The 27313-nt window shown below is 38.5% G+C and overlaps 1 protein-coding gene across 1 annotated transcript; it reads left to right on the top strand.

Moving 5' to 3' along the window:
- On the top strand, window positions 1–27199 carry LOC113334587 (isoleucine N-monooxygenase 2-like; the record flags this gene model as incomplete). The annotated part of the gene is made up of 2 exons (XM_026580808.1): window positions 1–842; window positions 26839–27199. Coding segments are annotated over 2 exons (1203 nt in total), but the record flags the coding sequence as incomplete, so codon positions are not given.
- Between the last annotated feature and the right edge of the window lie 114 nt (window positions 27200–27313).

The raw sequence follows: 27313 nt of genomic DNA, 5'->3' as shown, positions 1-27313 counted from the left end.
CATGATGTTTCAACATCATTTCCATTACCTCTAGGACCATCACCATGGCCAATATTGGATAGCATACCAGATTTACTTAGAAATAAACCGAGTTTTAAATGGATATTAGGTTTCATGAATAAAATAAATATTGAAATTGCATGTATTCGTCTTGGGCATGTTCATGTAATTCCAGTGACTTCTCCAGAAATTGCTCGAGAATTCTTGAAAAAACAAGATGTGATTTTTGCATCAAGGCCTATAACGATGGCTACTGAGTATTCTAGTCGTGGGTTCTTAATTGTTGTTATTACACCATGGGGTGAACAATGGAAGAAAATGATAAGAGTTGTGACTTCCGAAATGGTCAGTCATGCGAGATTGAAATGGCTTCTCCAAAAGAGAAATGAGGAAGCTGACAACCTTGTGTTCTATTTACACAATAAGTGCAACAAAAACTCATTGAATGGAGGTCAAGTGTTTAATTTAAGATTACTAACTAGGCAATTCAGTGGACATGTAATAAGAAAAATGATTTTCAACAAAATGTATTTCGGAAAAGATAGAAAAGACGGAGGACCCTGTATTGAAGAGATTGAACATGTTAATTCAGCTTTTATTGTCCTATATTATATTAATTCATTTGGTATACAAGATTATTTGCCTTACTTGAGATGGTTAGATTTGGATGGTCATGAAAAGATTGTCAAGAGAGCAATGGGGGTTGTGAATAAGTATCATGATCCAATTATTGAAGAAAGGATTCAACAATGGAGCAATGGAGGGATGGAGAATAAACTGCCTGAGGATTTGCTAGATGTGCTTATATCACTTAAGGACGAACATGGGAATCGACCTAATTTGTTCAATTGCTCATACTGGGACCGAACTCTCTCCAACCAACTGGAGAACCCTTCAAATGACCAACAACTGGTCTCGTGATCACCAAGAGCCGGTCCCATGCTCTATTGGTCGGTCCTCATCTCTCATACCTAGGTTTGTCACCTAACGCTGAATCCAGCAATATTTCAATAAATGATGAAATCTGCATTTAATCATCGTTCTTTCACCAACTCTCAAACTGAGAATCCTGGTGCGTGCTCACTCGAGCATTGGGCATCACATGGACGCTCATCATCCCATGTGGTCGGTACCTCTTCACTCATGACCAATTTTCAGCAATTCACCAATTGTTGAAGGATTGATCAAAAAATTAGGGTTCTGAATAAACGCTCCACGAATCACCATTCTGAGAAAATTCAAACACAAAATTATGTTGATTCAGCAATCAACATCCAAATTAATAATATTCGGTAATTCACCAATATTTTTGCTTAATATTTTATTGGGTCACGGCACCAGTAAATAATTCTTTGAATTGAGAAATACTTGCCCAGTTGATCGAATATTGATCCAACCATCAATATTCGGTAATTCATCAGTAGTTTGTCGAATTGATCAACACTTGCTCAATTGCACGTCAAATTATCAATATTCAATGTTTTGGTGAATTGACCAACACTTGCTCAGTTGCACACCAAAATTATCAAATTCGTCGAATTGAGCAATACTTGCTCAGTTGCTTGACAAACTCTCAATATTCGGCAATTCGTCGAGTTGAGAAATACTTGCTCAGTCTCTAGTCAGTAATTCATTGACATCTCAGAGAACTACATGTTCAATCCATGAATCGCCGAGCATTCACCACTTATGCTCGATTTAACAAAATTAGACTCACTGTCTAAATCAGTCAACAATTGGCAACTAATACACGTCTGCCTTGCAGACTCCACGATTCGTGAAATCTCAATCACGTCACAAATGGGGGATATCACTCAGGGTTTTGGTCTGGCGGTATACGGCACGTGGATTCATCCACAATGAGAAATATGTGTCAGTCGTGTAAATGGTGGAAGGAGTTAGCAAAGTAGTGGGTGCACGATCAGTCAAGTCTCCACACGACATGGAACTGACTTTACCGCGATCTCCCACTTTCCCACTCTTTCACTCAAGAAACCGCCACACTTATAGGGATCAGTGGTACATAATTCTTGCAATATAAATAAGTCTAAATCGAGGACATCAGTGAGGATCAATCGAATATCATCAATCATCGATTATCATCATTATCCGTCAACAACTCGATATAGACTTATTCACAAAACTCAACTTCAGCAGTTCAGAAATATTGCAGAAACCTTCAACACACCCACAATCCTTGATCATCACTGATCCCACACAACTCTCAGCTTCCCTCCTACAGATCAACCCATCTCCCTCTTTGCGACCGAATTAACTCTGGAACAGCCATTATCTTGGTTTAGGCCGGAGTCATACAGATTGATTTCCCGAATCTAAGCACCCCTTTGTAGCGGTGCATCTGTGTGAGGTTTAACATTTTGCCTGGCTGAGGAGTCTCGACAGCACGCTCGACTCTTCACTTTCCCAAAAAAACGGCGGCTCGTTTTTCCCCATCTACAGATTGGCAACCACAGTGGGAGATTAATCTCTCGGTTTCAATTTCATATTTTCACAAAATGGTTTATCTTAGGTCAGGTTCAGTTACAAATCCTAACGCAAACATCGCTAGCACTAGCAACAACGGTGGTATTCCAGAAGCCATTCCTGCTTCCAACAATGGTGGTAACACTACTCCTCCTCGAACCAACGTGGAAAACCATCCTCTCTTCGGCCGGTCTCCCGAGGAAATCAGAGAAAATCCGCCTACCATAGTTGATCTTATGAAGGTGCAAGAGACTCTTGCCAAAAATTAGATTGACATGGCTGAAACACAGAAAGAGCTATGCAATTATCTCAAAACTCTCACTGACAAGATGTCATACAAAACTCAAGAGAAAGGAAAAGACAAGGAAACGTCTCCAACTGCTGATCCCGAAGTTATTCCAGTCCCTGACAATGATGAAACCCGCAAAACTGCAGAACCTGAACCTGTCAGTTTCATCACCCGTGAAGACCTGGAACGTTTTATGGAGAATCGAGGAAAAGGCCATGCACCGTCCGTGCACCGTCACCAACCTCCATATCCCTCTTCTACACAAAAAATTCCTCTCCCAAAAGGTTACACTTCTCCAACGTTCACACTCTACAACGGAACGGGGAATTCCCGAGAACACGTCTCTCAATTCTTGGAAGCATTAGGAGAGCATGAACACAACCATGTTGTCCACTTGAAAGAGTTTTCAAAATCCTTGATGGGTCGAGCGTATACTTAGTACAAAAACATTGCACTAGGGAGCATAGCTAATTGGGGAGAAATGATCAATGCTTTCTACCGGAAGTACTTCTTTGTCTCTGAGAAAATTACTCTTTCTGACTTGGGAAGGATGGCTCAGAAGGCTGCCTAAAATCCGAATGATTATGTGAAGAGGTTCAGGATTCAAGCTTTGGACTGTCATGATCCAATCGTTACTGAACAACAACTGATGGACTTGTGCATCAACGGCATGATCCCATTTTACAGGGCTTTGATGGAGAATCTTCGCTTTCAGACCTTTTCAGAACTTCATGAAGCAGCCAAGCGATCAGAGACTACTGCTCCCGCCTTGCTAGAAAGAACGAAAACTATCAAAGTAGAGGAATCGAAAGACAATCGAAGCAGCAATGCCCAGCGTCTGATAAACAAACAATATAATGTTGAATCCTCCATGAATGTTGCTGAAAGGAGCAAGAGAAAAACCGAGGCACAGCAACATAATAATGCTTCTTGAACGTCTCACCTCCCGAAATCTTCAAGGAAGGACAACCAGACTAGAAATGCACGACCACTGAATCAAGAGGATGATCAGGAAGTACCTGACTTCCCTTTTCCCATTGAAGAAGTGATCGAACTATTATAAGTCTAGGTCCAAGATGGTGCAATCAAACTACCTCCTGTAAAGAAGGAACCAACTGCGGAACAAATGGGGAATGCACGTTACTGCCATTTTCATAGGTACGTCAGTCATCCAACAAGTAATTGTAGAAATTTGAAACGCATATTCAAAGAGAAGGCCGAATTAGGAGAACTGAGTACTGAAGGAGTGCACAGAAATCCTCTCCCAATCAGAACATTCGCACCCTCCGAGCAGCCGGTCAAGGAAGCGGTTCAATCCTTAATTGAGCAAGTATGCGAGTTGCTGTACTTGTCAAAGGCCCAGAGAGATGATATGTTTGCTGCGGTGAACCATATTGTGTCTGAAAAGCGGCTAGCAATCCAGCAGACGCTCCCTAAACCTCCAGTAACAGACAACGAGATGTACGACTGGGGACTTCTCACCATGGTGCATCTCAAGGGAAATGAATTCAAACGAGAATTAGTTGACGTTGGCACTGCTGTTAACATCATTCCTTTGAAAACCCTCAGAGCTGCTGGCATCACTCGACAAGAAGCGACTCATGCTCCTATTTCAGTCAGATACCACGAAGGAATCTCCAGGGAGGCTTACGGTTACATCATTCTCAACATAAGAAACGATTCAACCTGGACAGAAACTAAATTCTTCATAATTGAGGAGGATTCGGGATATGACATGATTCTTGGGTGAGCATGGATTCATGATGGAAGAATTGTTGCGGTATCTTCATCCTCAGTTGCATAATTCTCCGTCGAAGAAATTTCTGACTCGTAAGATGATCAACTTTTCGAGAATTTGGAGAAGGTCCAAACCTTAACAGGACTCACACAAAAGCCCGAGGAAAGCGCACATGAATTTATCAGGAGATTCTGCACGCAAGCAAGTTTTATTCCCCCTCATAATTCCATATTACCAACTTTAAAATATGCTACCTTTATCCGGGGACTCAATCATACTCATGACCAAGATATCATCAAATGCTATGAGTGGGTAGTCTCGCCTCAGCAGTACTATACTAAATGGTTGGAATCTCTCCGAACTAAGGACCTCATTGTAAAGTTCATCGCTGAATATCTGGCTCGGTTCCACAAGCATTATCCAACACACTCTCTCCTCTACGTGAATGCCCACATGTGCCGCAAAATTGGAAAGCTCCACCAACATGGAATCCACGAGGAATTCCAAACCAGCAGAAGATATTCAAACCACGTACAACCAAGCCTAACAAATTTAATGAAGGAGATTTAGTTCTCAAAGCAGTCAAACTCAAAGAGAGTTCAAGGAGAAAGCCTAACTGGGAAGGGCCTTTCATGATCACCAAATCCGTGGTCGGCGGGTACTACAAGTTGATCGACATAGATGATAAATCCATTGTACCAGTAATTCATGAGAAATGTCTCAAAGCTTTTGAAGCCTAAGACATGGACACTTGAGGTATTGGAGTTCAAGACGTGAACGTCCAAAACATCTGGATTTGGAATTTAGGATTTTCTTTCATTGTATTTTCAATCCCTCTAAAACGTTTGCAATACTTGCATTCAGTATTTGAATTCAGCAATTTATCAAAGTTCTTTTACTTTAAAAAAAATCCCTATCAAGTCCAAAAGAAAATCCTCAATCATTTACTTATCCAAAACCAATCAAAAACCAAAACCGAAATCTAGAAGCCTCACATCTCTCGGAAGTTCAATGTTCATGAGATTATGGAAAGGAAATTAAAGGAATCCATCGAAGTATGATTTCTGCTTCTCAGCATTCTCCAAGACTTGCAAAGCCGCTCTCTCCAACTCCAGCTTTTTGGTCAGCCCAGCAATCTTGGTCATTTTCTCCATCACAACACTACTAGTAAAAGGGATGTTCTTCATTACTGCATCCTTGATAATGTTGATCTTCTGACGAAGCCACTTCAAGTTAAAGCCAAGTCTCTCAGAATTATCCAAGTTATACTCCCAATCAAAGAGTACATCTCGAGTAACAGTACTTCTGGCCCTGATTCGTATGTCTTCTATAACACGCAATATGTTTCCCAATTGCATTGTCAATAAGTATATATTATCAGGATCCATGGAAATAACAATATGACCATACATTTTCCACAACTTCTCATACATGTTGGCATACCCAGTAGGAACGTTGAATCCACCAACATACACATGATACGGGATTTGAGCACCAAATGGAGGCTCACAAACAATCCCTGCATTGGGATATTGGAGTATTACTACACTATTCTCAACTACTGGAGCATCCTCCATTGTCATTACAACATCTTCTTCTGGGACAGTCTCTTCTGTTCTTTGCTCGGTTTCAATAGAAACTGGAGTCTCAGTTTCCTCTACGGCTTCAACAATGATATTCTCATAACCTGTAGGTGGATAGTTGGTGATGTTACTGCTTTGATTCACCACATTGCTCGAATCTTCGACATTGGTTCCGGTATTCTCAACTTCGGTATTTGGTACCTAATACGAAGATTACATGAGATTAGAGCAGGAAAATCAAAGGCAACCATAAAATTCAGAATTTAAGTGAACTAACATCATCTAAGTTCCTTATTTTGCACCCAAAACATGAGCAAATGGTGTAGAATCCATGAAACGCGTTTTCAAACAAGCTCATCTGAAGAGATTCTACACTTCCATGTATTAAACGACAAACTGGGAGAAATTGGCAAATAAGTTGAGGTTGGGTAATATACCGTTCTCTTCGTATGGAAGTCCTCTACAACATGTCAAAATTTCATAACCATCGGATGAACGATCAAGGATATGTGTCCAAACCATTGGACAACATGCAATCTGAAAAAGTTCGGAAAATCTCCTGGAAGTTTACGGTTTCGTCTTTTTCAGGCCCTAAACATGCTCAAAAATCAAAAATCTTCTTTCAAAAGCTTGGAAATTTCCTGGGCTTGAAGATAGATATGTATACATCGAAAATCCGACTCCAAACAAGGATTCTACGGTGTTTTTACTAAAAGCTGAAGTCTGAAATTTCCTGGTGGCGTATTTCGGCAAAATTACTCGTATACTCGCATGGACTTTCACTCATTCATTCATAAATCAGCAATATCATATATATATTAAGAGGTCGCAGGAGGTATACTTACTAGGAGAGTCTCTAAACCATTTGAAGGCTCGGCAGTGTTGGAATCTCCGTTGGCAACTCCGTTATCTTCATTCGGTTCGAGATTTCGGGAACTCTCCATATCTCCATGACTCAAAGAAGAGTGTGCTTCATCAACATGCGGCTCATCTAAAATGATTTCCTTCTGGATACATCAACAACGATCATCACTAATTCATCCAAAGGCGTGTTACACTGATTATCTTCAGGAGGGAATACTTACGTCAACTTCCTCGTCAGTGTTGTATCCCTGAATTATTCGAACAGGAGAAAAACGAAGACCATCAATAACAGATGGAGCAAAATTCTGAAACGAATTAACAATATTCTTTTAAGATCCTGATCACAGGGACGAGAAAGTCGCAACAATGAAGAAAAGTATTAACAACTCACAAAAGAAACGGCAGGAGACTGTATATCGTTCGGGATCATCCTATGAGATGTCCTGCTTCTTCCTTCTCCTCCTTGAGGACTTTCTTGAAGGTTTGGAGAGTTTATACCAACTCGAAATCTCACAGCACGGCCGTCCTACCATGGAGTCCACAATACAATTAAGAAGCGTGATTGGCGTACTTTGGCTAAAATTATGAAAAAGGTACTCACCTGTGTCGCATTTGGAGACGCCTTCCTTTTGTCGCCACTGAAAAGATATCTCAGCCTGGGTCGATCATAAATCATGTCAGAGGAAGGGAACTCTCGAACTGGGGACTTGACGTCTATTGCAAACTCATACACACGCTCAAGTTGCTGACGCCAGAAATCTATGTAACCCGGAGTCACGAAATTAGCACGATAAGAGTATGGGAATAAATACTCACTTCCCTCCACATGAGTGCATTCCAGATTAGTCTTCAAGTACTCAATTGATGGTTTGTTCATTCGGTGACCCGGAATACACTGATCAGCACCCATCTGTCGAGCCGCTATATCAATATTGTATTCTTCTACCCGGAATTCTCCATTCATTACTGATATCAAGAAACCAGGAGTACAACTCAAGACAAAATATCTCTCCTTCACTCAGACCAGCACCAGTACTCAACGTGATGTTCTCGTCAGTAGTATTGAAAGTGATCAATTGTGAGAAAAGAGAAGGAACCGACACCCATGGGCGAAAATTGAATTCGGAATCAATGTCCAAAACGTTAGTCATGCATATCTTGTATTGTGGTTTCTTTCTAGACCAGCGCATGATCTTGGCATTATTCTTCTCAAGGAAGGAGTGACGAGTGTCGACCTTAGGGACTTGAAAAATGCTGCGGGGAATTGGGGCGTAACTCTCGAGATACTCCCACATCAAGGCTTGGAGGAATATGGTATTGGCATACGTCTCGACTTTCATGAAGCCATCAGAAATACTGGAGCCTATAACTAGAGAGTCTAAATTGGCGAACAACGAACCCAAGAATAGACTGCCAATGAGAACTTTCTCACCTTTTGCCATCTTTATGGCAAAGAGAATCACAAACGGCTTCAGTAAGTGTCCACAATCTTCAAAGATATCCCTGAAAAGTCAAGGGCATAAGAAAGCAGTAATTTTTAAAGCGCCATCAACCGGTTCTTCAGGAATTCTATCTCTCGGACACCAATGTGATAACCATTGAGCATAGCAGGATGCGGGTGACTCATTGAATTCGTGCATCTTGGCCTCTAATATGTTAGATATCTCCTTCTCCTCTGATGAAAGCTCTTCAGGGAAATTACCAGTAATTGGAAGGTGAAACAAAGCAACTACATCTTTTAAAGTAATGGTGAATTATCTCCATCTGCATATAAACGTGTGAGTAGGAACACACCAACGGGCGAGAAAGGCTAGCATACCTGGTATATCATGGTTGATGATTAAATCTCCAACAGCTTGAATGGCTCGTGTTACCTGGGCACTATCCAATATGGTCCTAACACGGCTATGACCCAGCATGTGTCTTGCACATCCAGAGAAATGCATCAGGGTCTTTCGTGAAATCTTGAACTCCACATGAGAAGCCGAAAAGTGTTTTCCTTGCAAACAAAACCGGATTACTGCTTGAGGAGATACCAATTTATGTTGAGTAGTGCTCCTGGGATTTATTAAAAACCGAAACGAGGAGCCTAAGGGGCGCTTTTCAGGTCTATATAGATACGTAAAGAACTTATCCTCAGCAGTTGGAATGTTTTTAGTCTTGGGACTTCCCTCTTTCTCCTTGGAAATCTCAGAATCATCATTTCTGGAGGAACCATCACCTCTGGAAGAGGCGTCTATGGAAACATCCTCTCTCGAATAAGCATCATCTTCCGAATCGCTGCGGGACTGAGCCATTTTCGCAAAGTTGTTGTGACGTCCATACACAAATTTCATCAACATGATTGAAGCAACAAGACAATTATATTCTCATATCGACGTCTACAAAAATGGTAATCCTCAACTCTTACCTATTTACGATTTCACGAACTTAGTGATAACAATGTAAAACCCCAAAACTTGCTCGTTCTTTCAAACCTGCAAAGTCGAGTATAAAACATATTATTCAAGAGTCAACACTGACTTTTCGAGAAACTATGAATAATTCACATAAATTTCCATGTGAACATTCACTGGTTTTTACGTGTACATACACTATAAAATCACTAAACTCACACATACACTACGAATTCATCGACTCATGAATTATTTGCTTATTTCATAAATAAAAACTTGATTTATATTCAATAAAACGTGAACAGGTCACGTACCTTAAAAAAAATCGTGAGTTAATAACTCACGTAAATATATATATAAAAAAAAAAAACCTTGTTGCTCAATCGAGCATCCGTCTATGAAACGAGAGTCTTTTCTATTTTTGCAAAAGTCTACATATTTCAAACAAAATTTCAAAAGTTCTCAAACAAATTTTCATCATGAACTCCAGGTCTTTTCGAAATTCCTTTAACCCTAAGGATCGTTATTTATTACTTTTACGAACAAACCTACGTTCCTAAAAGTATTTGCAAAGCTCGTGCTTCGAAAAACAAACTTGGATTTTCATGAAAACTAATAAACAAAACTTTTACTACTGCAACTAGATCATGTCTATTCAAAAGTTTATGAATATCTTTCATGTTAGGTATTTTGCTCGTTCCTTCAACTAACGAACAAACGGGCATATACATACTTTTCTAAAAATCCTTCATAAATCCTACGCATGCATGCAACCATGGGGTTTTTTCGGTTTTTTGAACAACTCATCAATCATAAAACCTACAGCAAAAAAAAATAATCGGACTTACCTGGTCGGCGCCGGTCGGAGCTTGGCCGGACGGCAAACGGCGATGATCGGCGGCGACTAAAATCCGGCAGAAATTTTTTTCCTCCCTGCTGCAACTCACGTGAGAATGGTGAAGAGAGGGAGGTGCTTGGTCTACCAAAATAAAGAATTTTAGGGCTTCTCCCCTTTTATATCAAATTTATTTCCAAAACCTAATAAAAACATGGGTTTCATTTTTTGGGCTTGGGCCCATATGTCCTAAACCGACCATAACTAGGCTTCTCAACAATCAAACCAACAGTGCCTCATCTCTCCATGCTCACAGGATGACACTCTATCTTACTATCATGGTTCTCATCGGTGCATTTTCTCGTACATAACATCATTGGGGTAAATCGAGGATTCTGAAACTACCTTTGTAGACTGAGTTCAACCACTGATCTCGTCAACTGAAAATCACCATTTAATGCTTACTGCGGAACATGACTGTTCCTCACTAAGCAAGGGACTTAATGTAGATGGTGGATCATCAACAAAGGTCAAAACCGTAAAATCATGATACTGCATGTTTCTGACACGGCTTCAGAGATCCATGTGACGATTCGTGTTTTACGAAGTATGATGCATATGTCGCTCGAAAGGCCTCTCCGGAGCGTTCGACACCGGGCATTTCATCATAGCCTCTATGTAGAATAACGTAATTGGGCGGTTCTCCGTAAGATTGAGAGATTAACGCCTTCAGAATACCGGTGACACTCACTGTTCGCTGACTACATAGAGGAATTTGCCTCTACATAGAAGAACAATTGGGCGGTTCTCCGTAAGATTGAGAGCAACAACGTCTTCAGGACGGTGATACTCATTGTTCCTGACTATGTAGAGAGACCCGTGTATAGACTCAGGCGGTCCTCCATACATGAAATGTTGAGAGGGAAAAACGTCTTCGGGACATTAGAAACACTCGTTGATTTACTGACTATACGCAAGAGATTAAATTCTAGGTCATATTCACCACTGAATTCCTAGAAGATAATCTATCTTATCTCATTACTCCTATTTCATGATCGAAATGGTAATAGATAAATGTATCACTCCGATTTCATGATTGAATCCACGGCTGATCTCATGAAATGGTAATAGATGTTACTCCGATTTCATGGTCGAATCCACGGCTGATCTCATGAATTGGTAATATCACCACTTATTTTATTACTCCGATTTCATGGTCAAATCTGCGATTCCATGAAATGGTGATGAAATTATCATTTTATTATTCTGAATCCATAGTCCAATCCGCTGCTGATTTTATGGATTCATAATAAAATAAATACTCATCCTATTACTCAGTTTCATGAATTATTCTTCACTGAATTTCATAAATCAATAATAAATACCCAACAACCGGGCATCTGGACTATCACCGAGTAAGCCCCACAAAAATGGTGTGAGTGTACTCGAAAATGATGCATGACTGAGCACCCGGATGCACGAACGAGTGTCCAAAAAATATGACATAATGAGGAATCCTTCGCAAAATAAGAGAACAATGAATATTAATAAAATAATAAGAGGCGCCCAAGGCCGGGCCCACCAGATGACCGGCCGGTCGTGCCCTAGCCATGGTCGGCCCGTGCCTCTCCCATTATTTTCCTTATTTTTTGTTATTTCGTGAACTCACGAAAACTCCTTGGTTTTAGCAACTTTCCTTGTTTTTGCAAAACTCGTGAATTCTCCATAACTTGGTGGATTCACGAAATAATATTATTATAAAATAAGGAGAGGTGTGCGGGACCGGGCAACCTAACTGGCCGTCCATGCCTAAGCCGTGGACGGTCCCACACCTCACAATCCTTAGCCTTTTATAATTATTATTCCCTAATCTCACGAAACTCCTCCGTTTCAACAAAAACTCGTGGATTCTCTATAACTTCAAGGATTCATGGAAATAAAAAAATAGGGAAAGGTGTGCAGGACCGGGCAACCTAGCCGGCCGGCCATGCCCTATCCATGGTCGGTCCCACACCTTGCAATCCCTAATCTTGCATAATTATTATTTTCCTCAATTCATGAAACTCCTGGGTTTGAGCAAAATTCATGATTTCTCCATATTTTCTCAAATATTGCTCAAATCACGAAAAACCAAAAGCCAACATAGTCGCACGACTGGCTAGCCTCTCATGGAAATTTTAAATATTAAAACACTTTTATTTTAATATTTTCAAAATATTGATGAATTGAGCAAACATGCTCATTCCAACAAAAATAGAGAATTCTCAGTGAAGATGAAACTCTTCTGAAAATTCACTATGTTGCTCGAACGCGCATCAGAAAATACTGAAACTCTCAGTATGGCAACTCGGACACCACGGAAACACATGCATGCGACCATGACCGACCAGAGTCATTCCTAGGGTTGCACAAATCCGGTCCCACATGTTTTCATAATTCTGACCTAATTTGTTCAATATTGGACCCGAACTCTCTCCAACCAACTGGAGAACCCTTCAAATGACCAACAACTGGTCCCGTGACAACCAAGAACCGGTCCCATGCTCTCTTGATCGGTCCTCATCCCTCATACATAGGTTTGTCACCTAACGCTGAATCCAGCAATATTTCAATAAATGATGAAACCTGCATTTAATCATCCTTCTTTCACCAACTCTCAAACTGAGAACCCTAGTGCGTGCTCACTCGAGCACTGGGTATCACATGGACGCTCATCATCCCATGTGGTCGGTCCCTCTTCACTCATGACCAATTTTCATCAATTCACTAATTGTCGAAGGATTGATCAAAAAATTAGGGTTTCGAACAAACGCTTCACGAATCAGCATTCTGAGAAAATTCAAACACAAAATTATGTTGATTCAGCAATGAACATCCAAATTAATAATATTCGGTAATTCACCAATATTTTTGATTAATATTTTATTGGTTCACCGCACCAGTAAATAATTCTTTGAATTGAGCAATACTTGCTCAGTTGCTCGAATATTAATCCAACCATCAATATTCGGTAATTCATCAGTAGTTTGTCGAATTGAGCAACACTTTCTCAATTGCACGTCAAATTATCAATATTCAGTGTTTTGGTGAATTGAGCAACACTTTCTCAGTTGCACACCAAAATTATCAAATTCGTCGAATTGAGCAATAGTTGCTCAGTTGCTCGACAAACTCTCAATATTCGGCAATTCGTCGAGTTGAGCAATACTTGCTCAGTCTCTAGTCAATAATTCATTGACATCTCAGAGAACTACATGTTCAATCCATGAATCGCCGAGCATTCACCACTTATGCTCGATTAAATAAAATTAGACTCACGGTCTAAATCATCCAACAACTGACCAACTAATACGCGTCTGCCTTGCAGACTCCACGATTCGTGAAATCTCAATCACGTCACAAATGGGGGATATCACTCAGGGTTTTGGTCTGGAGGTCTTCGGGACGTGGATTCATCCACAATGAGAATTGTGCGTAAGTCGTGTAAACGGTGGAAGGAGTTAGCAAAGTAGTGGGCGCACGATCAGTCAAGTCTCCGCACGACATGGAACTGACTTTACCACGATCTCCCACTTTCCCACTCTTTCACTCAAGAAACCGCCACACTTACAGGGATCAGTGGTACATCATTCTTGCAATATAAATAAGTATAAATCGAGGACATCAGGGAGGATCAATCGAATATCATCAATCATCGATTATCATCATTATCCGTCAACAACTCGATATAAACTTATTCACAGAACTCAACTTCAACAGTTCAGCAATATTGCAGAAACCTTCAACACACCCACAATCCTTGATCATCACTGATCCCACACAACTCTCAACTTCCCTCTTACAGATCAACCCATCTCCCTCTTTGCGACCGAATGACTCTGGAACGACCATTGTCTTGGTTTAGGCCGGAGTCATACAGATTGATTTCCCTAATCTAAGCACCCCCTTTGCAGCAGTGCATCTGTGTGAGGATTAACATTTTTTCCGACTGATGAGTCTCGACAGCACGCTCGACTCTTCACTTTCCCAAAAAACCTGCGGCTCGTTTTTCCTCATCTACAGCGTGAGAAGGTTGAGGGAGAAGCAATAAATCCGTGACTTTGTGGAAAAGAATAGAGTATATTTGGAAGGATTTACTCGAGTTAGGAGAGGCCTGAGGTGTATAAAAAGGGGTTGTACGAGTTCTAGAAAAGGATGTCGGGTAGTTGGGGGTCTTTACGTAGTTTAGGGGAAGCTCTGGTACGAAGAAATCACGCTGCAGAGAAAGTTACAGCAGTATGAGGAAGAAGACGAAGCTGAAGAACATTAGACGACCCGAGTCAGTCGCAGATAAGTGTGGTTTATCCTCGACACACATAGTATCGTTCCCAGCGGTCTTATATCTTTTGTATCGTTAGTAACAGTCGATATGCAATGTATATAAACGTTGCATTTGATCTTTTTTGGTGATTTTTCTTGTAATTTCATCTTTAAATACTCTTTGAGCCACGTTTCTATATTTTGAGAGTTTGTACGACATCATGATCTAAACCCCAACACTGGGAGAATGGAGGAAGCCATGTTTCACAATTGATTGGTAACTATTTTTGATTCTTTTGACTTTTTGCATTATGTTTAATCGATATATGATTTTCATTAATTAATTGTTATTTTGTTTGATGGTATATGCTTAGACGTAAGAGCTTTTGATATACCATGCTTGTGATTTACATCTAATATTTTTGAAATCAAACTTTGGCAAAGAATAAGAGTCTACAAAAGAGCTATAATTGTTAAGAATCAGTATATGAACCAATTGAATGTGATTAATGGTGGAATCTTGAGTCCTAGTCCCTCTCGATATTTGTGACAACCTTCTGAATATATTTTCTTTATTTTATTTTTAAGTATTAAACCAATCTCATCAAGTGCAAGTTGAACGAACTTTACTACCACATTTAAAACTACAATAATTTTTGGCGCCGCCGACGTGGATTTATATTAGGTTTTAGATTATTTTTTTTTTATTCTCTTTTACGCCTTTGGTATTTTTCTATTCTTTTTCAGATTTGTAGCGAAGCTACAAGGAAAGAAAAAGCGCTATAAAAGGAAAGCATCGCCAAAGAAGGGAAAAAAGAGGAGTCCGAAAGGAGTGAAGAAGATTTTGTATATATTTAGATTTTATTTCTTTTATTTTCGGAAAATTGTATTAGGGTTTGTTGTAATTTTGTAATTTTTCTTTTTATTTTTGAACACTTTTTGGACTTTATTTTTGGACTTGGACATTATTTTTAAAACCCTAATGAAGGGTTAAAAAAAGAATTAAATAAAATTGTTTGCAGGGATGGACGACAGTTACAATACTATCTCGGCCCCTCGGGTTCGTACACTAACATAGGAGTCGGTGGCCTGACTCGACTTCAGCGGTTCATCGCCCGTCTGGTACGGGAGGTAAGACTCTATCCACCCACGAATCCCCTGTCAGTGGGTTTTCTTTTGTGGTACAACACGTGCACACACCAATTGCATTGTCCGATTACCGATTATTAGGACAACACGTGGTTTAGTACGGTGAACCCTCTGGGCGTTATCATCCGAAACACCACAAGCCTCAGCCTTGTACCTTTGACCAGTCTTTGACTGTAGGTATATTTTGATGTGGTAACCTGAGCTTACCCATTTTAGTCGACCCTGCATTTGCACGTACACAAAAATATGTCGAACTGGTATTACAACAACCAATACAATGAATATCTGACTGATCAACATGGAAATTATTCTTATTATGACCATGGTGTAAATAGTGATTGGGAACGCCAACCTTTTCAAGGTTATGGCTCATACCATGGTGAGCCCAATTATTATTCGCACACCCACTAGTCATACGAGCAAAACAATCCCTATATTTCTCTAGAAGAGGCTCTCAAGAGTTATACCTTATTTGTGAAGGAAACCTGTAACATTCTTCCAGACGAGAAGTCAACAAAGATGTCTCTAGAAGAGAGTCTTAAGCAATTTACTGAGAGTACAAATAGGATTGTGGAAAAATTGGCTCAAAATAATTTTAATTTCCAATACAGTGTTTCCAATAGTACCCTTGAAAATGAGGATAGTTATTTGCATAATCAAAATGACGAGGTTAGAATTGGTAACACTACTTTTTTAGATGAGGTTCGACCATTTTCATGTTATTATAATGATGATTATGATGAGGATAGTGTTGATGAAGAATCGGACACATATAGGCATAGTGATCAGGAATTTGTTACTCCAATTGAGCTTTACAATGATAATGTTATTTCTAGTTCAAATCCAAATAATTTTAATAATTATTCACATATTCAAAAGGACGAGGATTTGACTAGAGATACCACCGTTTTAGACGATGTAGTATTTCCTTGTGATTACGAAGCCAATGATAGTTTTGAGGAACGAGTTTATTCTGAGAATACTGTATTAAAGTCTAGCGATTTAGAAACATTAGTCTTAGACACGGAAAATGAACTCGTAGAGATGAGTGTGGATGAACCTGACTTAGAAGAATCTATTGACCATTTTCAAGAATCTGATGACCTAGAAATTGGGGAATTGTGACTAGTCTTTCTAGAGACATTGAAAACTCTACGTTTAGGGGTGATTATCATTCTCCATGTGCTTTAACTCTTAGAAAGGTCCCTCACTTGGGACTTGGCATATGTACCTCAACCATTTTAAAAGATTATCTTCATACACGTTTTCCTGAACCTAGTTATGTCAATAAAGAAGTTCAGTTGTTAGAAGCCCATCCTCTGGTTGATGTGGTTTATCTAGGAGATAATACCCATGTTTTCTCACCAAATACGTTTCTTCCAAATGTGGGAATGAATAATTTTCAAACGTGTCAATTATTAAGTTTTGAGACTAAGCCTAAGTACTTTAAGAGATTAGAATCGACACATTTGTTTAATAATGACCACCACTTCAATTATGGTCATCTATGTAAGTAAAATTTGATTGACTTTAAGGATCCGCAGTTATTTAGGGTATTATTATGTGCTTCTAAGTTTTTACTTGAGTTTTTCCAGACTCTAATACCTGAATCGGAACTTAGCTACGAGGAAATCCAACCCATGAAAATATTTTATTTAGAACCAGTTATAGAACCTGAACCTGAACCACGGCTATATGTAGTTGTCTTAAACAAGAAACTAGACAAGGGTGTGCTTTATTTGTTTATTTTCTTGGCAGGTTGCAAATTCCTTTTATTTGTGGTAGATTTATTTGGTTTTGATGACCCACAGAGATTTCGGCTATTACTTTATAATTCTATGAGGTGACTAATCCTTTCTTAGTCTGGATGAAGACTTTAAACTTAGCACTTCTTGGGAGGTAACGCACCATTCATGCGACACGGTAATATCTTTCCTTATCTCTTTTGCTTTAAATGGTAACAGTTTCTCCTTGTTCATGCCTTTAATTTCATCTTTAGAACATTGAGGATAATGTTATATTTCAGTTTGGGGGTACGGGAGAAAATTTTTAGCTGCAATAAATAAACTCCAGAGCCTAGAAATTTATGCTTACTAAGGATGGCACTAACCAATCTAAGTGGATGGAAGCATCTTGGTTGTAGGAGTTGAGGAACCAATCTGATTAGATGGAAACATCTAAAGAGTCTATTCATAAAATCACAGAGCTCAGGTGTTAGAAAAAACATGGTAGTTTCACCATATCTCGTTGAATCCTTTTCACTTCTGTTTTTATTTTGTTTTCTTTTTAAAATTTGTTTCTCTAAGTGATTAGGTGGGGCTCACGAATCAAGTTGTTACCACTGCTAGGGTAAAATAAAGTGATTGAGATACCAAAAAAAAAGTGAAAAAAAATGAGACCAGACCAACCGGAATAAATTCATTAAAGTCGACCACTGGTACCCTTGTATATGCCAGCTGAGTTGACCTAGAGTTAGGATTATCGACCACTGGTTCCTTTGTATATGCCAGTGTGTTGATATTAGTCCAGACCAGTATCTCAGTCCATTAGGATAGGTTCGTTTTGGCAGTGGCCTTCAGACAGATATGAGAAACACCGTTCACCTAGTCAACATCAAAACCATTTATGTTTTTCTCTATATCCATGTCTTAATCTATCCATGTGATTGGTTCACTCCGGTTATGATGTCCAGAAACTATCTGGGTAGAGATCTGTCACTTATATATAAATTTTAGTATTCTTGAGTGTAAACTCATGTACATCAATTGGAATTTCACATCAGGGTACTTCCTCCTGTAGTCAATGAGAGTGTGCCAACCAATGAGATTCTTTAGTGCCTTCCAACGTTCTGTGTAGATAGCTAGAGTCTGGAGTAAAGGTTTTGTGGGTATACATATGGTAAGCCCTCCCGAGACTCTAACTCGGCCACTAGGGCCACCTACGGGTTTAAAGGCTTGTTGCATACGCTAAATGCAACTGACGATGCCTGCGATAGTGAGTTAGGATTTTATTTTATAAATTAAATTTACTCGAGGACGAGCAAAGAATAAGCTTGGGGGTATTTGATAGACGCATTTATGTGTCTATTTTGATCTCAATTATCTATTTTGTTAGTGCTCATTTTGTACTTATTTCGGTATTTTATGCCTTTGTAGGTATTTTTGGAGAAATAAACATGTGCGGAGAAATTGGCTCGAGAAGTGGCATTTGGACCTCCGGAGAAAATTTGCTAAAGAAACTCCTCAAATGGATAAGGGGCATCCAGTTGATAAGGGGTAATCCACCGTTATCTGCAACCCACATATACTATTTGCACCCCATGGCTAATAGCACCCCTACTCTGGTTAGGGGGCAACCCATCTTCACCATTTAAACATGGATTTTGGCGGGAAGTTTTCCTTGCACCTGGGATATTTTCCAGAGAAGAATTGGACGTGGCTTGTTTAGACTCGATCGCCGAGTTGGATGTATTTGGGCCTGTTAAGGCTAGACAGGACTGATACACGTCTTAGACTCGAAGAAATAGGAAATATCATTTAGTCTACGTAAAACAGGGGAGGTGGAAACATCGTCGGGTATGGCTACGATTTGGAAAGATTTTGTGCGAGTTTTTCTACGGGTTTGGATTAGTACCAACCTGATTCGGTGAAAGAGGGTTGGTAAGGTAGTTGGTTGCGCAGATTTCATCTTATTCTTGGTAAACAGGGAAGCTAGTTCATGCACGTAAAAATGGAAGTTTTCTTTCGATTCTCGTTAAAACAGGAAACACTGGGATTTTTGTGTTAGTTATGGAAGTTACGGACAGAACATATATTTGGTTGAGATTTTATCTCCTTACAGGGTTTGTTGTTAACAAGAACGCGCATGAGAAGGTTGAGGGAGAAGCAATAAATCCGTGACTTTGTGGAAAAGAAAAGAGTATATTTGGAAGGATTTAATCGAGTTAGGAGAGGCCTGTGGTGTATAAAAAGGGGTTGTACGAGTTCTAGAAAAAGATGTCGAGTAGTTGGGGGTCTTTACGTAGTTTAGGGGAAGCTCTGGTACGAAGAAATCACGCTGAGAAAGTTGCAGAAGCAGGAGGAAGAAGACGAAGCTAAAGAACATTAGACGACCCAAGTCAATCGCAGATAAGTGTGATTTATCCACGATACACATAGTATCGTTCCCAGCAGTCTTATATCTTTTGTATCGTTAGTAACAATCGATCTGCAACGCATATAAACGTTGCAGTTGATCTGTTTTGGTGATTTTTCTTGTACTTTCATTTTTAAACACTCTTTGAGCCACGTTTCTATCTTTTGAGAGTTTGTACGACATCATGATCTAAACCCTAACACTGGGACAATGGAGGAAGCCATGTTTCACAATTGATTGATAACCATTTTTGATTCTTTTGACTTTTTGCATTATGTTTAATCGATATATGATTTTCATTAATTAGTTGTTATTTTGTTTGATGGTATATGCTTAGACTAAGAGATTTTGATATACCATGCTTGTGATTTACATCATATGTTTTAGAAATCAAACTTTGGCAAAGAATAAGAGTCTACAAAAGAGATATAATTGTTAAGAATCAGTATATGAACCAACTAAATGTGATTAATGGTGGAACTTGAGTCCTAGTCCCTCTAGATATTTATGACAACCTTGTGAATATATTTTCTTTATTCTATTTTTAAGTCCTAAAACAATATCATCAAGTCCGAGTTGAACGAGCTTTACTACCATTTTTAAAACTACATTAGTTCATAAACGGGTCCAATCCCATTAGTGAGCCTATAAAGAAGAGGTACGCGGACTTTCTTCTTCCTCCCATCAGTCCGCGTACGTGAACTTTCAAGGGTTCATATCTTTCTCCATTAAATCTTCCTTGGAGTAAAATAAGACAAAGGGGTGGTCAAGGTTCATTCCAAGTAAGTAATTCCTCTTGTTCCTCTCCAATTTCTAGATCTCATGATGAATTTCAAGGTTTCAAAAAGTTTGGGTTCCTATAGCATGAATCTTCCTTTGGACCAAAATTCTCTTAGGATTAGGTTTGTTAATGATTCTTGTACTAATACTTTTGAAAGGATTTCATCTATGGGTTTTATTGTATAAAAGAAATTGGATTTATCTAGTGGACATAAAGAGGATTTAGTTTGCTTTGAAAAATTCAATCTTGGAAACATCTTTGATGGTCTTGGCCAAGGTTTTGATTCTCTCACACGAATTTTATATGCCAACATTCATGATGTTGATCTTGAAAAGATGGAATTCAAATCCATGATAAATAGAGAAATATTTCTTGTCAATAGAGAGTTTATTTCAAAGATTACCAAAATCTCGTTCGGAAACGTGTGTCTACCTAGGCCATATGATGAACGACCATCATGTGATGACATCTCTCTTGGGCTTTGCGGTAAGAAGGTTACTTGGAATCAAGGGAAGTTTCCTACTAATGTTCTGAGTGTTCCTTTGATGGCTTTCGGAAAACTTGGTATCTATAATCTTTGTCCCTCCATAATTGAGAATTCTCGGTGGAGTCGCGAGTTTGCGGAATTGGTCTATTTCCTTGAATTGGGTGTTCCAAGTCTCGATATTTGTGTATTTATCATTTTTCGAATGACTTCGATGACATCAGCCATCAAGAAGTTAGGTTACCCTTGCTTGATTAGTCAAATTTTCCGTGATCGTGGTTTTGATTCAATTGACAATTCTCTTGGGGTTCCCAAAACTGTTTGTCCATGTACCTTCAGACGTATAAGGGAGAATGTATGCAAAAGACAAAGAGATGATTCCCTTGACGATTGTGACCATACCACCTTGAGTCTTCTTCAAAAATTTCACAAGGGTGTATGTAAGGTAAATTCAAGGGTGAAGTGCGTGCAAGAACAATTAGCATTGGTTTCAACTAAGTTTCCCGAGCTCAAGGAAGAATTGAACATGATTCAAGCATCTTGGAGTGTTTCCGATGCTGAATACGATGAGTAATTTGATTTTTTTGCCTAGTAAATATTCTATTTTCTTGTTTTATTTAGAAGAATAACTAGAGTTTGGAATAGCCATAGCTATGTCCAACGTTTTCATCTTCATGTTTTTAGGTTTATTTGTTTAAATTCTAAAATTGTTTGGAAGATGATTTTTGTAGTATTAATATTTATGGTTTTATATATAACAATTTGTTATTGGATATGTGTGTTTGCGTCCGTGAACTGTGATTGTCCCATATCTTGTCAAAAGTTAAGCCTTTCATATGTCGATATGCATGTATTGATAAAAGAATGAATGAAATTTTGCCAAATACAAAAGTTAAGCCTATTATGTCATTTATTGATGGAAGATAGGTTAAAATCTTTTGTTGACAAGGATTATGTTTATTATATGTCATTGTGCGAATAGTGATGGAAAATAGAATGAATCCTTGTATATTCCGCAGTATTGATCTTCCCTGATCCATAATTTTATGTATATACTGTTAGGCTCCGTAAGTTCTCTTATGTCGAGCATGATCAATTAAATTCATCAGTTTTTGTGGTTAATTTGGTTGTATATTTCCGATTAGATTAATTATGGGTTCTCTTGTGATTAATCTAATTGAGTACAATTGGATTCAAATTTATATTCGTATGTGATTTGTTATGTCCAAAGAAATCCTTCTTTTCTTTTGAATTTGAGGTCGCTCTTGTTGTTCTTTCGGGAATGACATATTATGGGGGAGACTTCTTAATTGAACTTGTTCTTGATTGCCAAATCTTTGTTGGGAGTGCGGCTGTGGAATATTATAGGATTTATCTTGTATCTTTATAAACTCCTTGATAAAAGCATTGAGCTTCGGCTTTATGATTGCATCTAAACAAGTTGATATGTTCTTTCTTTTGGTCATGAAATGTATCTTTTGGAAATTTCATTAGGATCCCGTTTTCGTACCTTTGCCAATTTTATTGACAAAAAGGGGGAGAATTAATATGTAGTTCATACTACAAATACATATGGTTTTCGGATCATTATGTAAAGGGGAGTGGTTTCCATGTGAGATGGAGTATTGACTAAGGGGTAGTGATACATATCACCATAGTATTGTTGTCAAAGTTGTGATACAACTAAACTTTGATGTTGCATAATGATACTATGACACTGTATAACAATGATTGAGGATACTTGTTTTCTCATTGTTATAGCTACGGATTTTCAACAACGATGATGCTGAATTACAACCTTTGGGATCATTGGAGTAATTGGAAGTGACGAAGATTTCGAGTAATGTTGAAGATTAGGCATGTGTAATAGGAGCTACAAAAGTTTATTCATTTATTTTTGGATTCCATATGTATTGATAGTTTTGTCACTAAAATTGACAAAGGGGGAGATTGTTAGAGCACTGCTCGGTCGAAATCACATGTGTTGCTATCTCAAGCATGTTTGTCAATATTAGTGATCAAAACTATAAGTCTTGATTTCTATTCTACTATAGCTAACTCTCGGACTAGGATAGAAAGTGTATTTGAGCTCAAGAACTCCATGCAATCATTATACAAGACGAAGAACTACTCAAGGAACTGGTGGAACTTCATCTAATAAAAGGTATGTGGAGACTTGAACTTATCTATCACTCAAAAGTCTATCTACTATATCTCCTATCCTGAGACAAAAGTCGTTTTGCTATATAGACTTTGATTATACACATTTTCTATTTCGAGCCGAGTTTATCTCGCTTATCTATTTCTCGAAATATGTGTTGGTAAGCTTTCCCTTTGGCCAAGTTCATCTTTACCTAGTGACAAAAGTCATTTTATGTTTCAATCACTTTGAAAATGGCTTTGACGAAAAATGGTTTGTGAATAACAATTATATAACGTCCTCTATGAATGTTTCAATGATTGAAATGAGAGTTTAGATTATATAACCATTGTTGGATATAAGCATCGTGTGGCAACACATATATGTATAAGTCTTTATTCCTTGAACCAAAGTATGCGTACTTTGTTGATCAGGAAAACCGGAACAAGAGATGTGAACCCAGTCCGCGAACTGGCGGAGGTTCTCATCTCGAGAATATCTGTTGGAGTTTGTGAACTCCTTCCGGGAAATTAAGTTCGCGAACTAAGTCCGCGTACTTGGGTTGGTTATATCTAAAGACAATTATTTGTGAACTTATATTTATATTAACTAAGGAATGCAAATTGCAAACCGTGGCTATAAAGTTCATGAATCGATTTAAGTGAATCAAATCGTTTTTCCTTCGATTGTGTCTTGTATAGTTATATAAGATTTATACAATTGAAAAACTCTCTAACTAGTTCATTTGAGTCATTTGAACTAGTTATGGTGAAGAAGAATATGGTTGATATGAAAGTGCTCATATGGCTAACCATTTGGTTAACTACTGTTGAACCAACAAATGTACATGTTTGGTTACGGTTACACAAACCTAAAATCGTGCATTTCATTTGTGTATAACAAGCTAAGTTTTCGATCCAACGGTTGAAAGATATTATCTTGAATCTAATCAGGTTTTCATCTAACAGTGAATATTGAATGCTTTGTCGCTAAGCTAACATTGATTGCAAACCCTGATTTGAAAGACTATATAAGGGAGAACTTTAGCAACTGGGAAACCTAATCCCCACAACTCCTATGTGATACTAGTTGTATAAGCTAGAGTCAGTTTCTCCTTTAACCTTAGGTTTCTTCTCGAGACCCTGTAGGTTAACAACTTGAAGACTTCATTGGGATTGTGAAGCCAGATCGATACTACTTTCTTGTAGTTGTGTGATATGATCTTGCTGATTCTATCGTGTTGAGTACAATCGTAATGATTGGCTTAAGATTGTTATCTCCGATAGGTAAGATATAAAAGTAGTCACAAACATATTCTTCTCATCGTTTGTGATTCCACAATATCTTCTTTCGCCGCGTCGATTAAGATTATTGTGATGTGATTGATAATTCTAGGTTGTTCTTCGGGAATATAATTCTGGGTTATCAATTAGTTCATGTTCACCTTGATTTATTAAAAGACATAACAAAACTTGTAGGTATTTCTGTGGGAGACAGATTTATCTATTATCGTAGACTTTTCTGTGTGATACAGATTTGTTTATTAAAATCTTCGACTTTGGGTCGTAGCAACCCTTAGTTCTGGGTGGGGTGAGATCAGCTAAGGGAATCAAGTGTGTAGTATCTTGCTGGGATCAGAGACGTAAGGAGCGTAACTGTACCTTGGATCAATGTGAGATTGATTGGGGTTCAACTACAGTCCAGAACGAAGTTAGTTTGTAGTAGGATAGTGTTTGTAGCGGCTTAATACAGTGTGTGTTCAATCTGGACTAGGTCCCGGAGTTTCTCTGTATTTGCGGTTTTCTCGTTAACAAAATTCTGGTGTCTGTGTTATTTCTTTTCCGCATTATATTTTTTTTTATAATTGAAATATCACAAGTTGTGCGTTAGTTCAATCAATTAGAATATCCGACCTTTAATTGTTGATTTACATTGATTGATACCTGAACATTGGTCTTTGGTACCGTTCAAGTGATTTCTCTTGTATTCAATTAGAGTCGCAGATTTCTATTTGCTTGAGTAAGAATTGAATCGAGAAAGAGAAATATAACTCTTTGATATACTTTTTAAGATTGAGTCTAGTTGATTCTCTTGAAAGTATATTGGAGTTAGTCCATACAGATTGCTAATCGAAATATTGGGTGTGGTTTTGTACCCCCGCTTTTTCAGTGCATTTCATTTGTGTATAACAAGCTAAGTTCGATCTAACGGTTGGAATATATTAGCTTGAATCTAATCAGGTTTTCATCTAACAGTGAATATTGAATGCTTTGGTACCAAGGTAACTTAGATTGCAAACCCTGATTTGGAGACTATATAAATGAGAACTCTAGCAACTAGGAAACCTAATCCCCACACCTCATGTGTGATACTAGTTGTATAAGCTAGAGTCGATTCTTCTTTAACCTTAGGTTTATATCGAGACCCTGTAGGTTAACAACTTAAAGACTTCATTGGGATTGTGAAGCCAGACCCAACTATTTTCTTTGTAGTTGCGCGATCTGATCTTGATGTTTCTATCGTGATTGAGTGCAATCGTAAGATTGGATTGAGATTAATTTCTCCGATAGGAAAGATATAAAAGTAGTCACAAACATCTTCGTCTCATCGTTTGTGATTCCACGATATCTTGTTTCGCTAGTCGATTAAGATTATTGTGAGGTGATTGATATTTTTAGGTTGTTCTTCGGGAATATAAGTCCGGTATATCAATTGGTTCCTGTTCACCTTGATTTATCAAAATATGGAAAAAAAAATCGTAGGTATTTCTGTGGGAGATAGATTTATCTATTCCTGTAGGTTTTTCTCTGTGATACTGATTTGTTTATTAAAGTCTTCGACTTTGTGTCGTAGCAACTCTTAGTTGTGAGTGAGATCAGCTAAGGGAATCGAGTGCGTAGTATCCTGCTGGGATCAGAGACGTAAGGAGCGCAACTGTACATTGGATCAGTGTGAGATTGATTGGGGTTCAACTACAGTCCAGACCGAAGTTAGTTCGTAGTAGGATAGTGTCTGTAGCGGCTTAATACAATGTGTGTTCAATCTGGATTAGGTCCCGGGGTTTTTTTGCATTTGCGGTTTCCTCGTTAACAAAACTTCTGGTGTCTGTGTTATTTCTTTTTCGCATTATATTTTTTTATTTAATTGAAATATCACAGGTTGTGTGTTGAATCGATCAATTGGTAAATCAAACCTTTGGTTGTTGATTGAAATTGATTGATCCTTGAACATTGGTTTTTGGTACCGTTCAAGTTATTTCTCTTGTATTCAATCAGGCTCGCATATTTCTATTTGTTTGAATAAGGATTGAATCGAGAAATTGAGATATAACTCTTTGATATACTTTTTATGAAGAATAGGTCTGACTGTATAGTTGATTCTCTTAAAAGTATATTGGAGTTAGTCCATACATATTGCTAAGAGAAATATTGGGTGAGGTTGTTGTACCCCCACTTTTATGTATATCATTCGAGAACACAATCTTGACATGCAGAAACTAAGTATATACGAGGTGGATGGTGCCTGCCCCTTCTGCAAAAGGGATATGGATGCTTTTGGCGATCATGCCCTGCATTGTGCGAATGGAGTGGTTCATAAGTTAGGCATGACTTGGTGCGTGATATTATCGCTGACATGTGCTATCGTGCGGTGGTGCCTGCAAGGAAGGAGGTTGACTTGGGATTTTATTCTAATAGTGGTACCGCTTTGAGACCAGCTGATATACTTGTTCATAATTTGGATAATGGACGTGACATATGCTTTGATGTTACTGGTGTCTCACCCTTTACTAGAAGTGGGGTTCGTAACTTTTCACATGGGATTGCTATCAAGAATGTTGTTTCTAAGAGAAGTGATATGTATTTGGAGAAGTGTACGACACAAGGGTTCGGTTTTGGGGCACTTGTTTTCACTACTTTAGGGGAGCTTGGTGATGATTTCACAGAGCTCCTGAAGCGCCTGCGTCGATATATTGCTAGTTATGATGTTAATGTGCGAGTTGAAAATTTCTCTTTCATAGATTAGGAGTGGTCATTCAAAAATGGGTTGGAGCTAGGCTTCCGACTAACTTCTTACCGGATGATAATTCTTGTGAGTTATTGTAATCGATTTTATTGAAATATAATAACTTTTTGGCCC

This window comes from Papaver somniferum, unplaced genomic scaffold (assembly GCF_003573695.1).
Source record: "Papaver somniferum cultivar HN1 unplaced genomic scaffold, ASM357369v1 unplaced-scaffold_137, whole genome shotgun sequence".
Lineage (NCBI taxonomy): Eukaryota > Viridiplantae > Streptophyta > Magnoliopsida > Ranunculales > Papaveraceae > Papaver > Papaver somniferum.
This window is presented reverse-complemented; position numbering and strand designations above follow the sequence as displayed.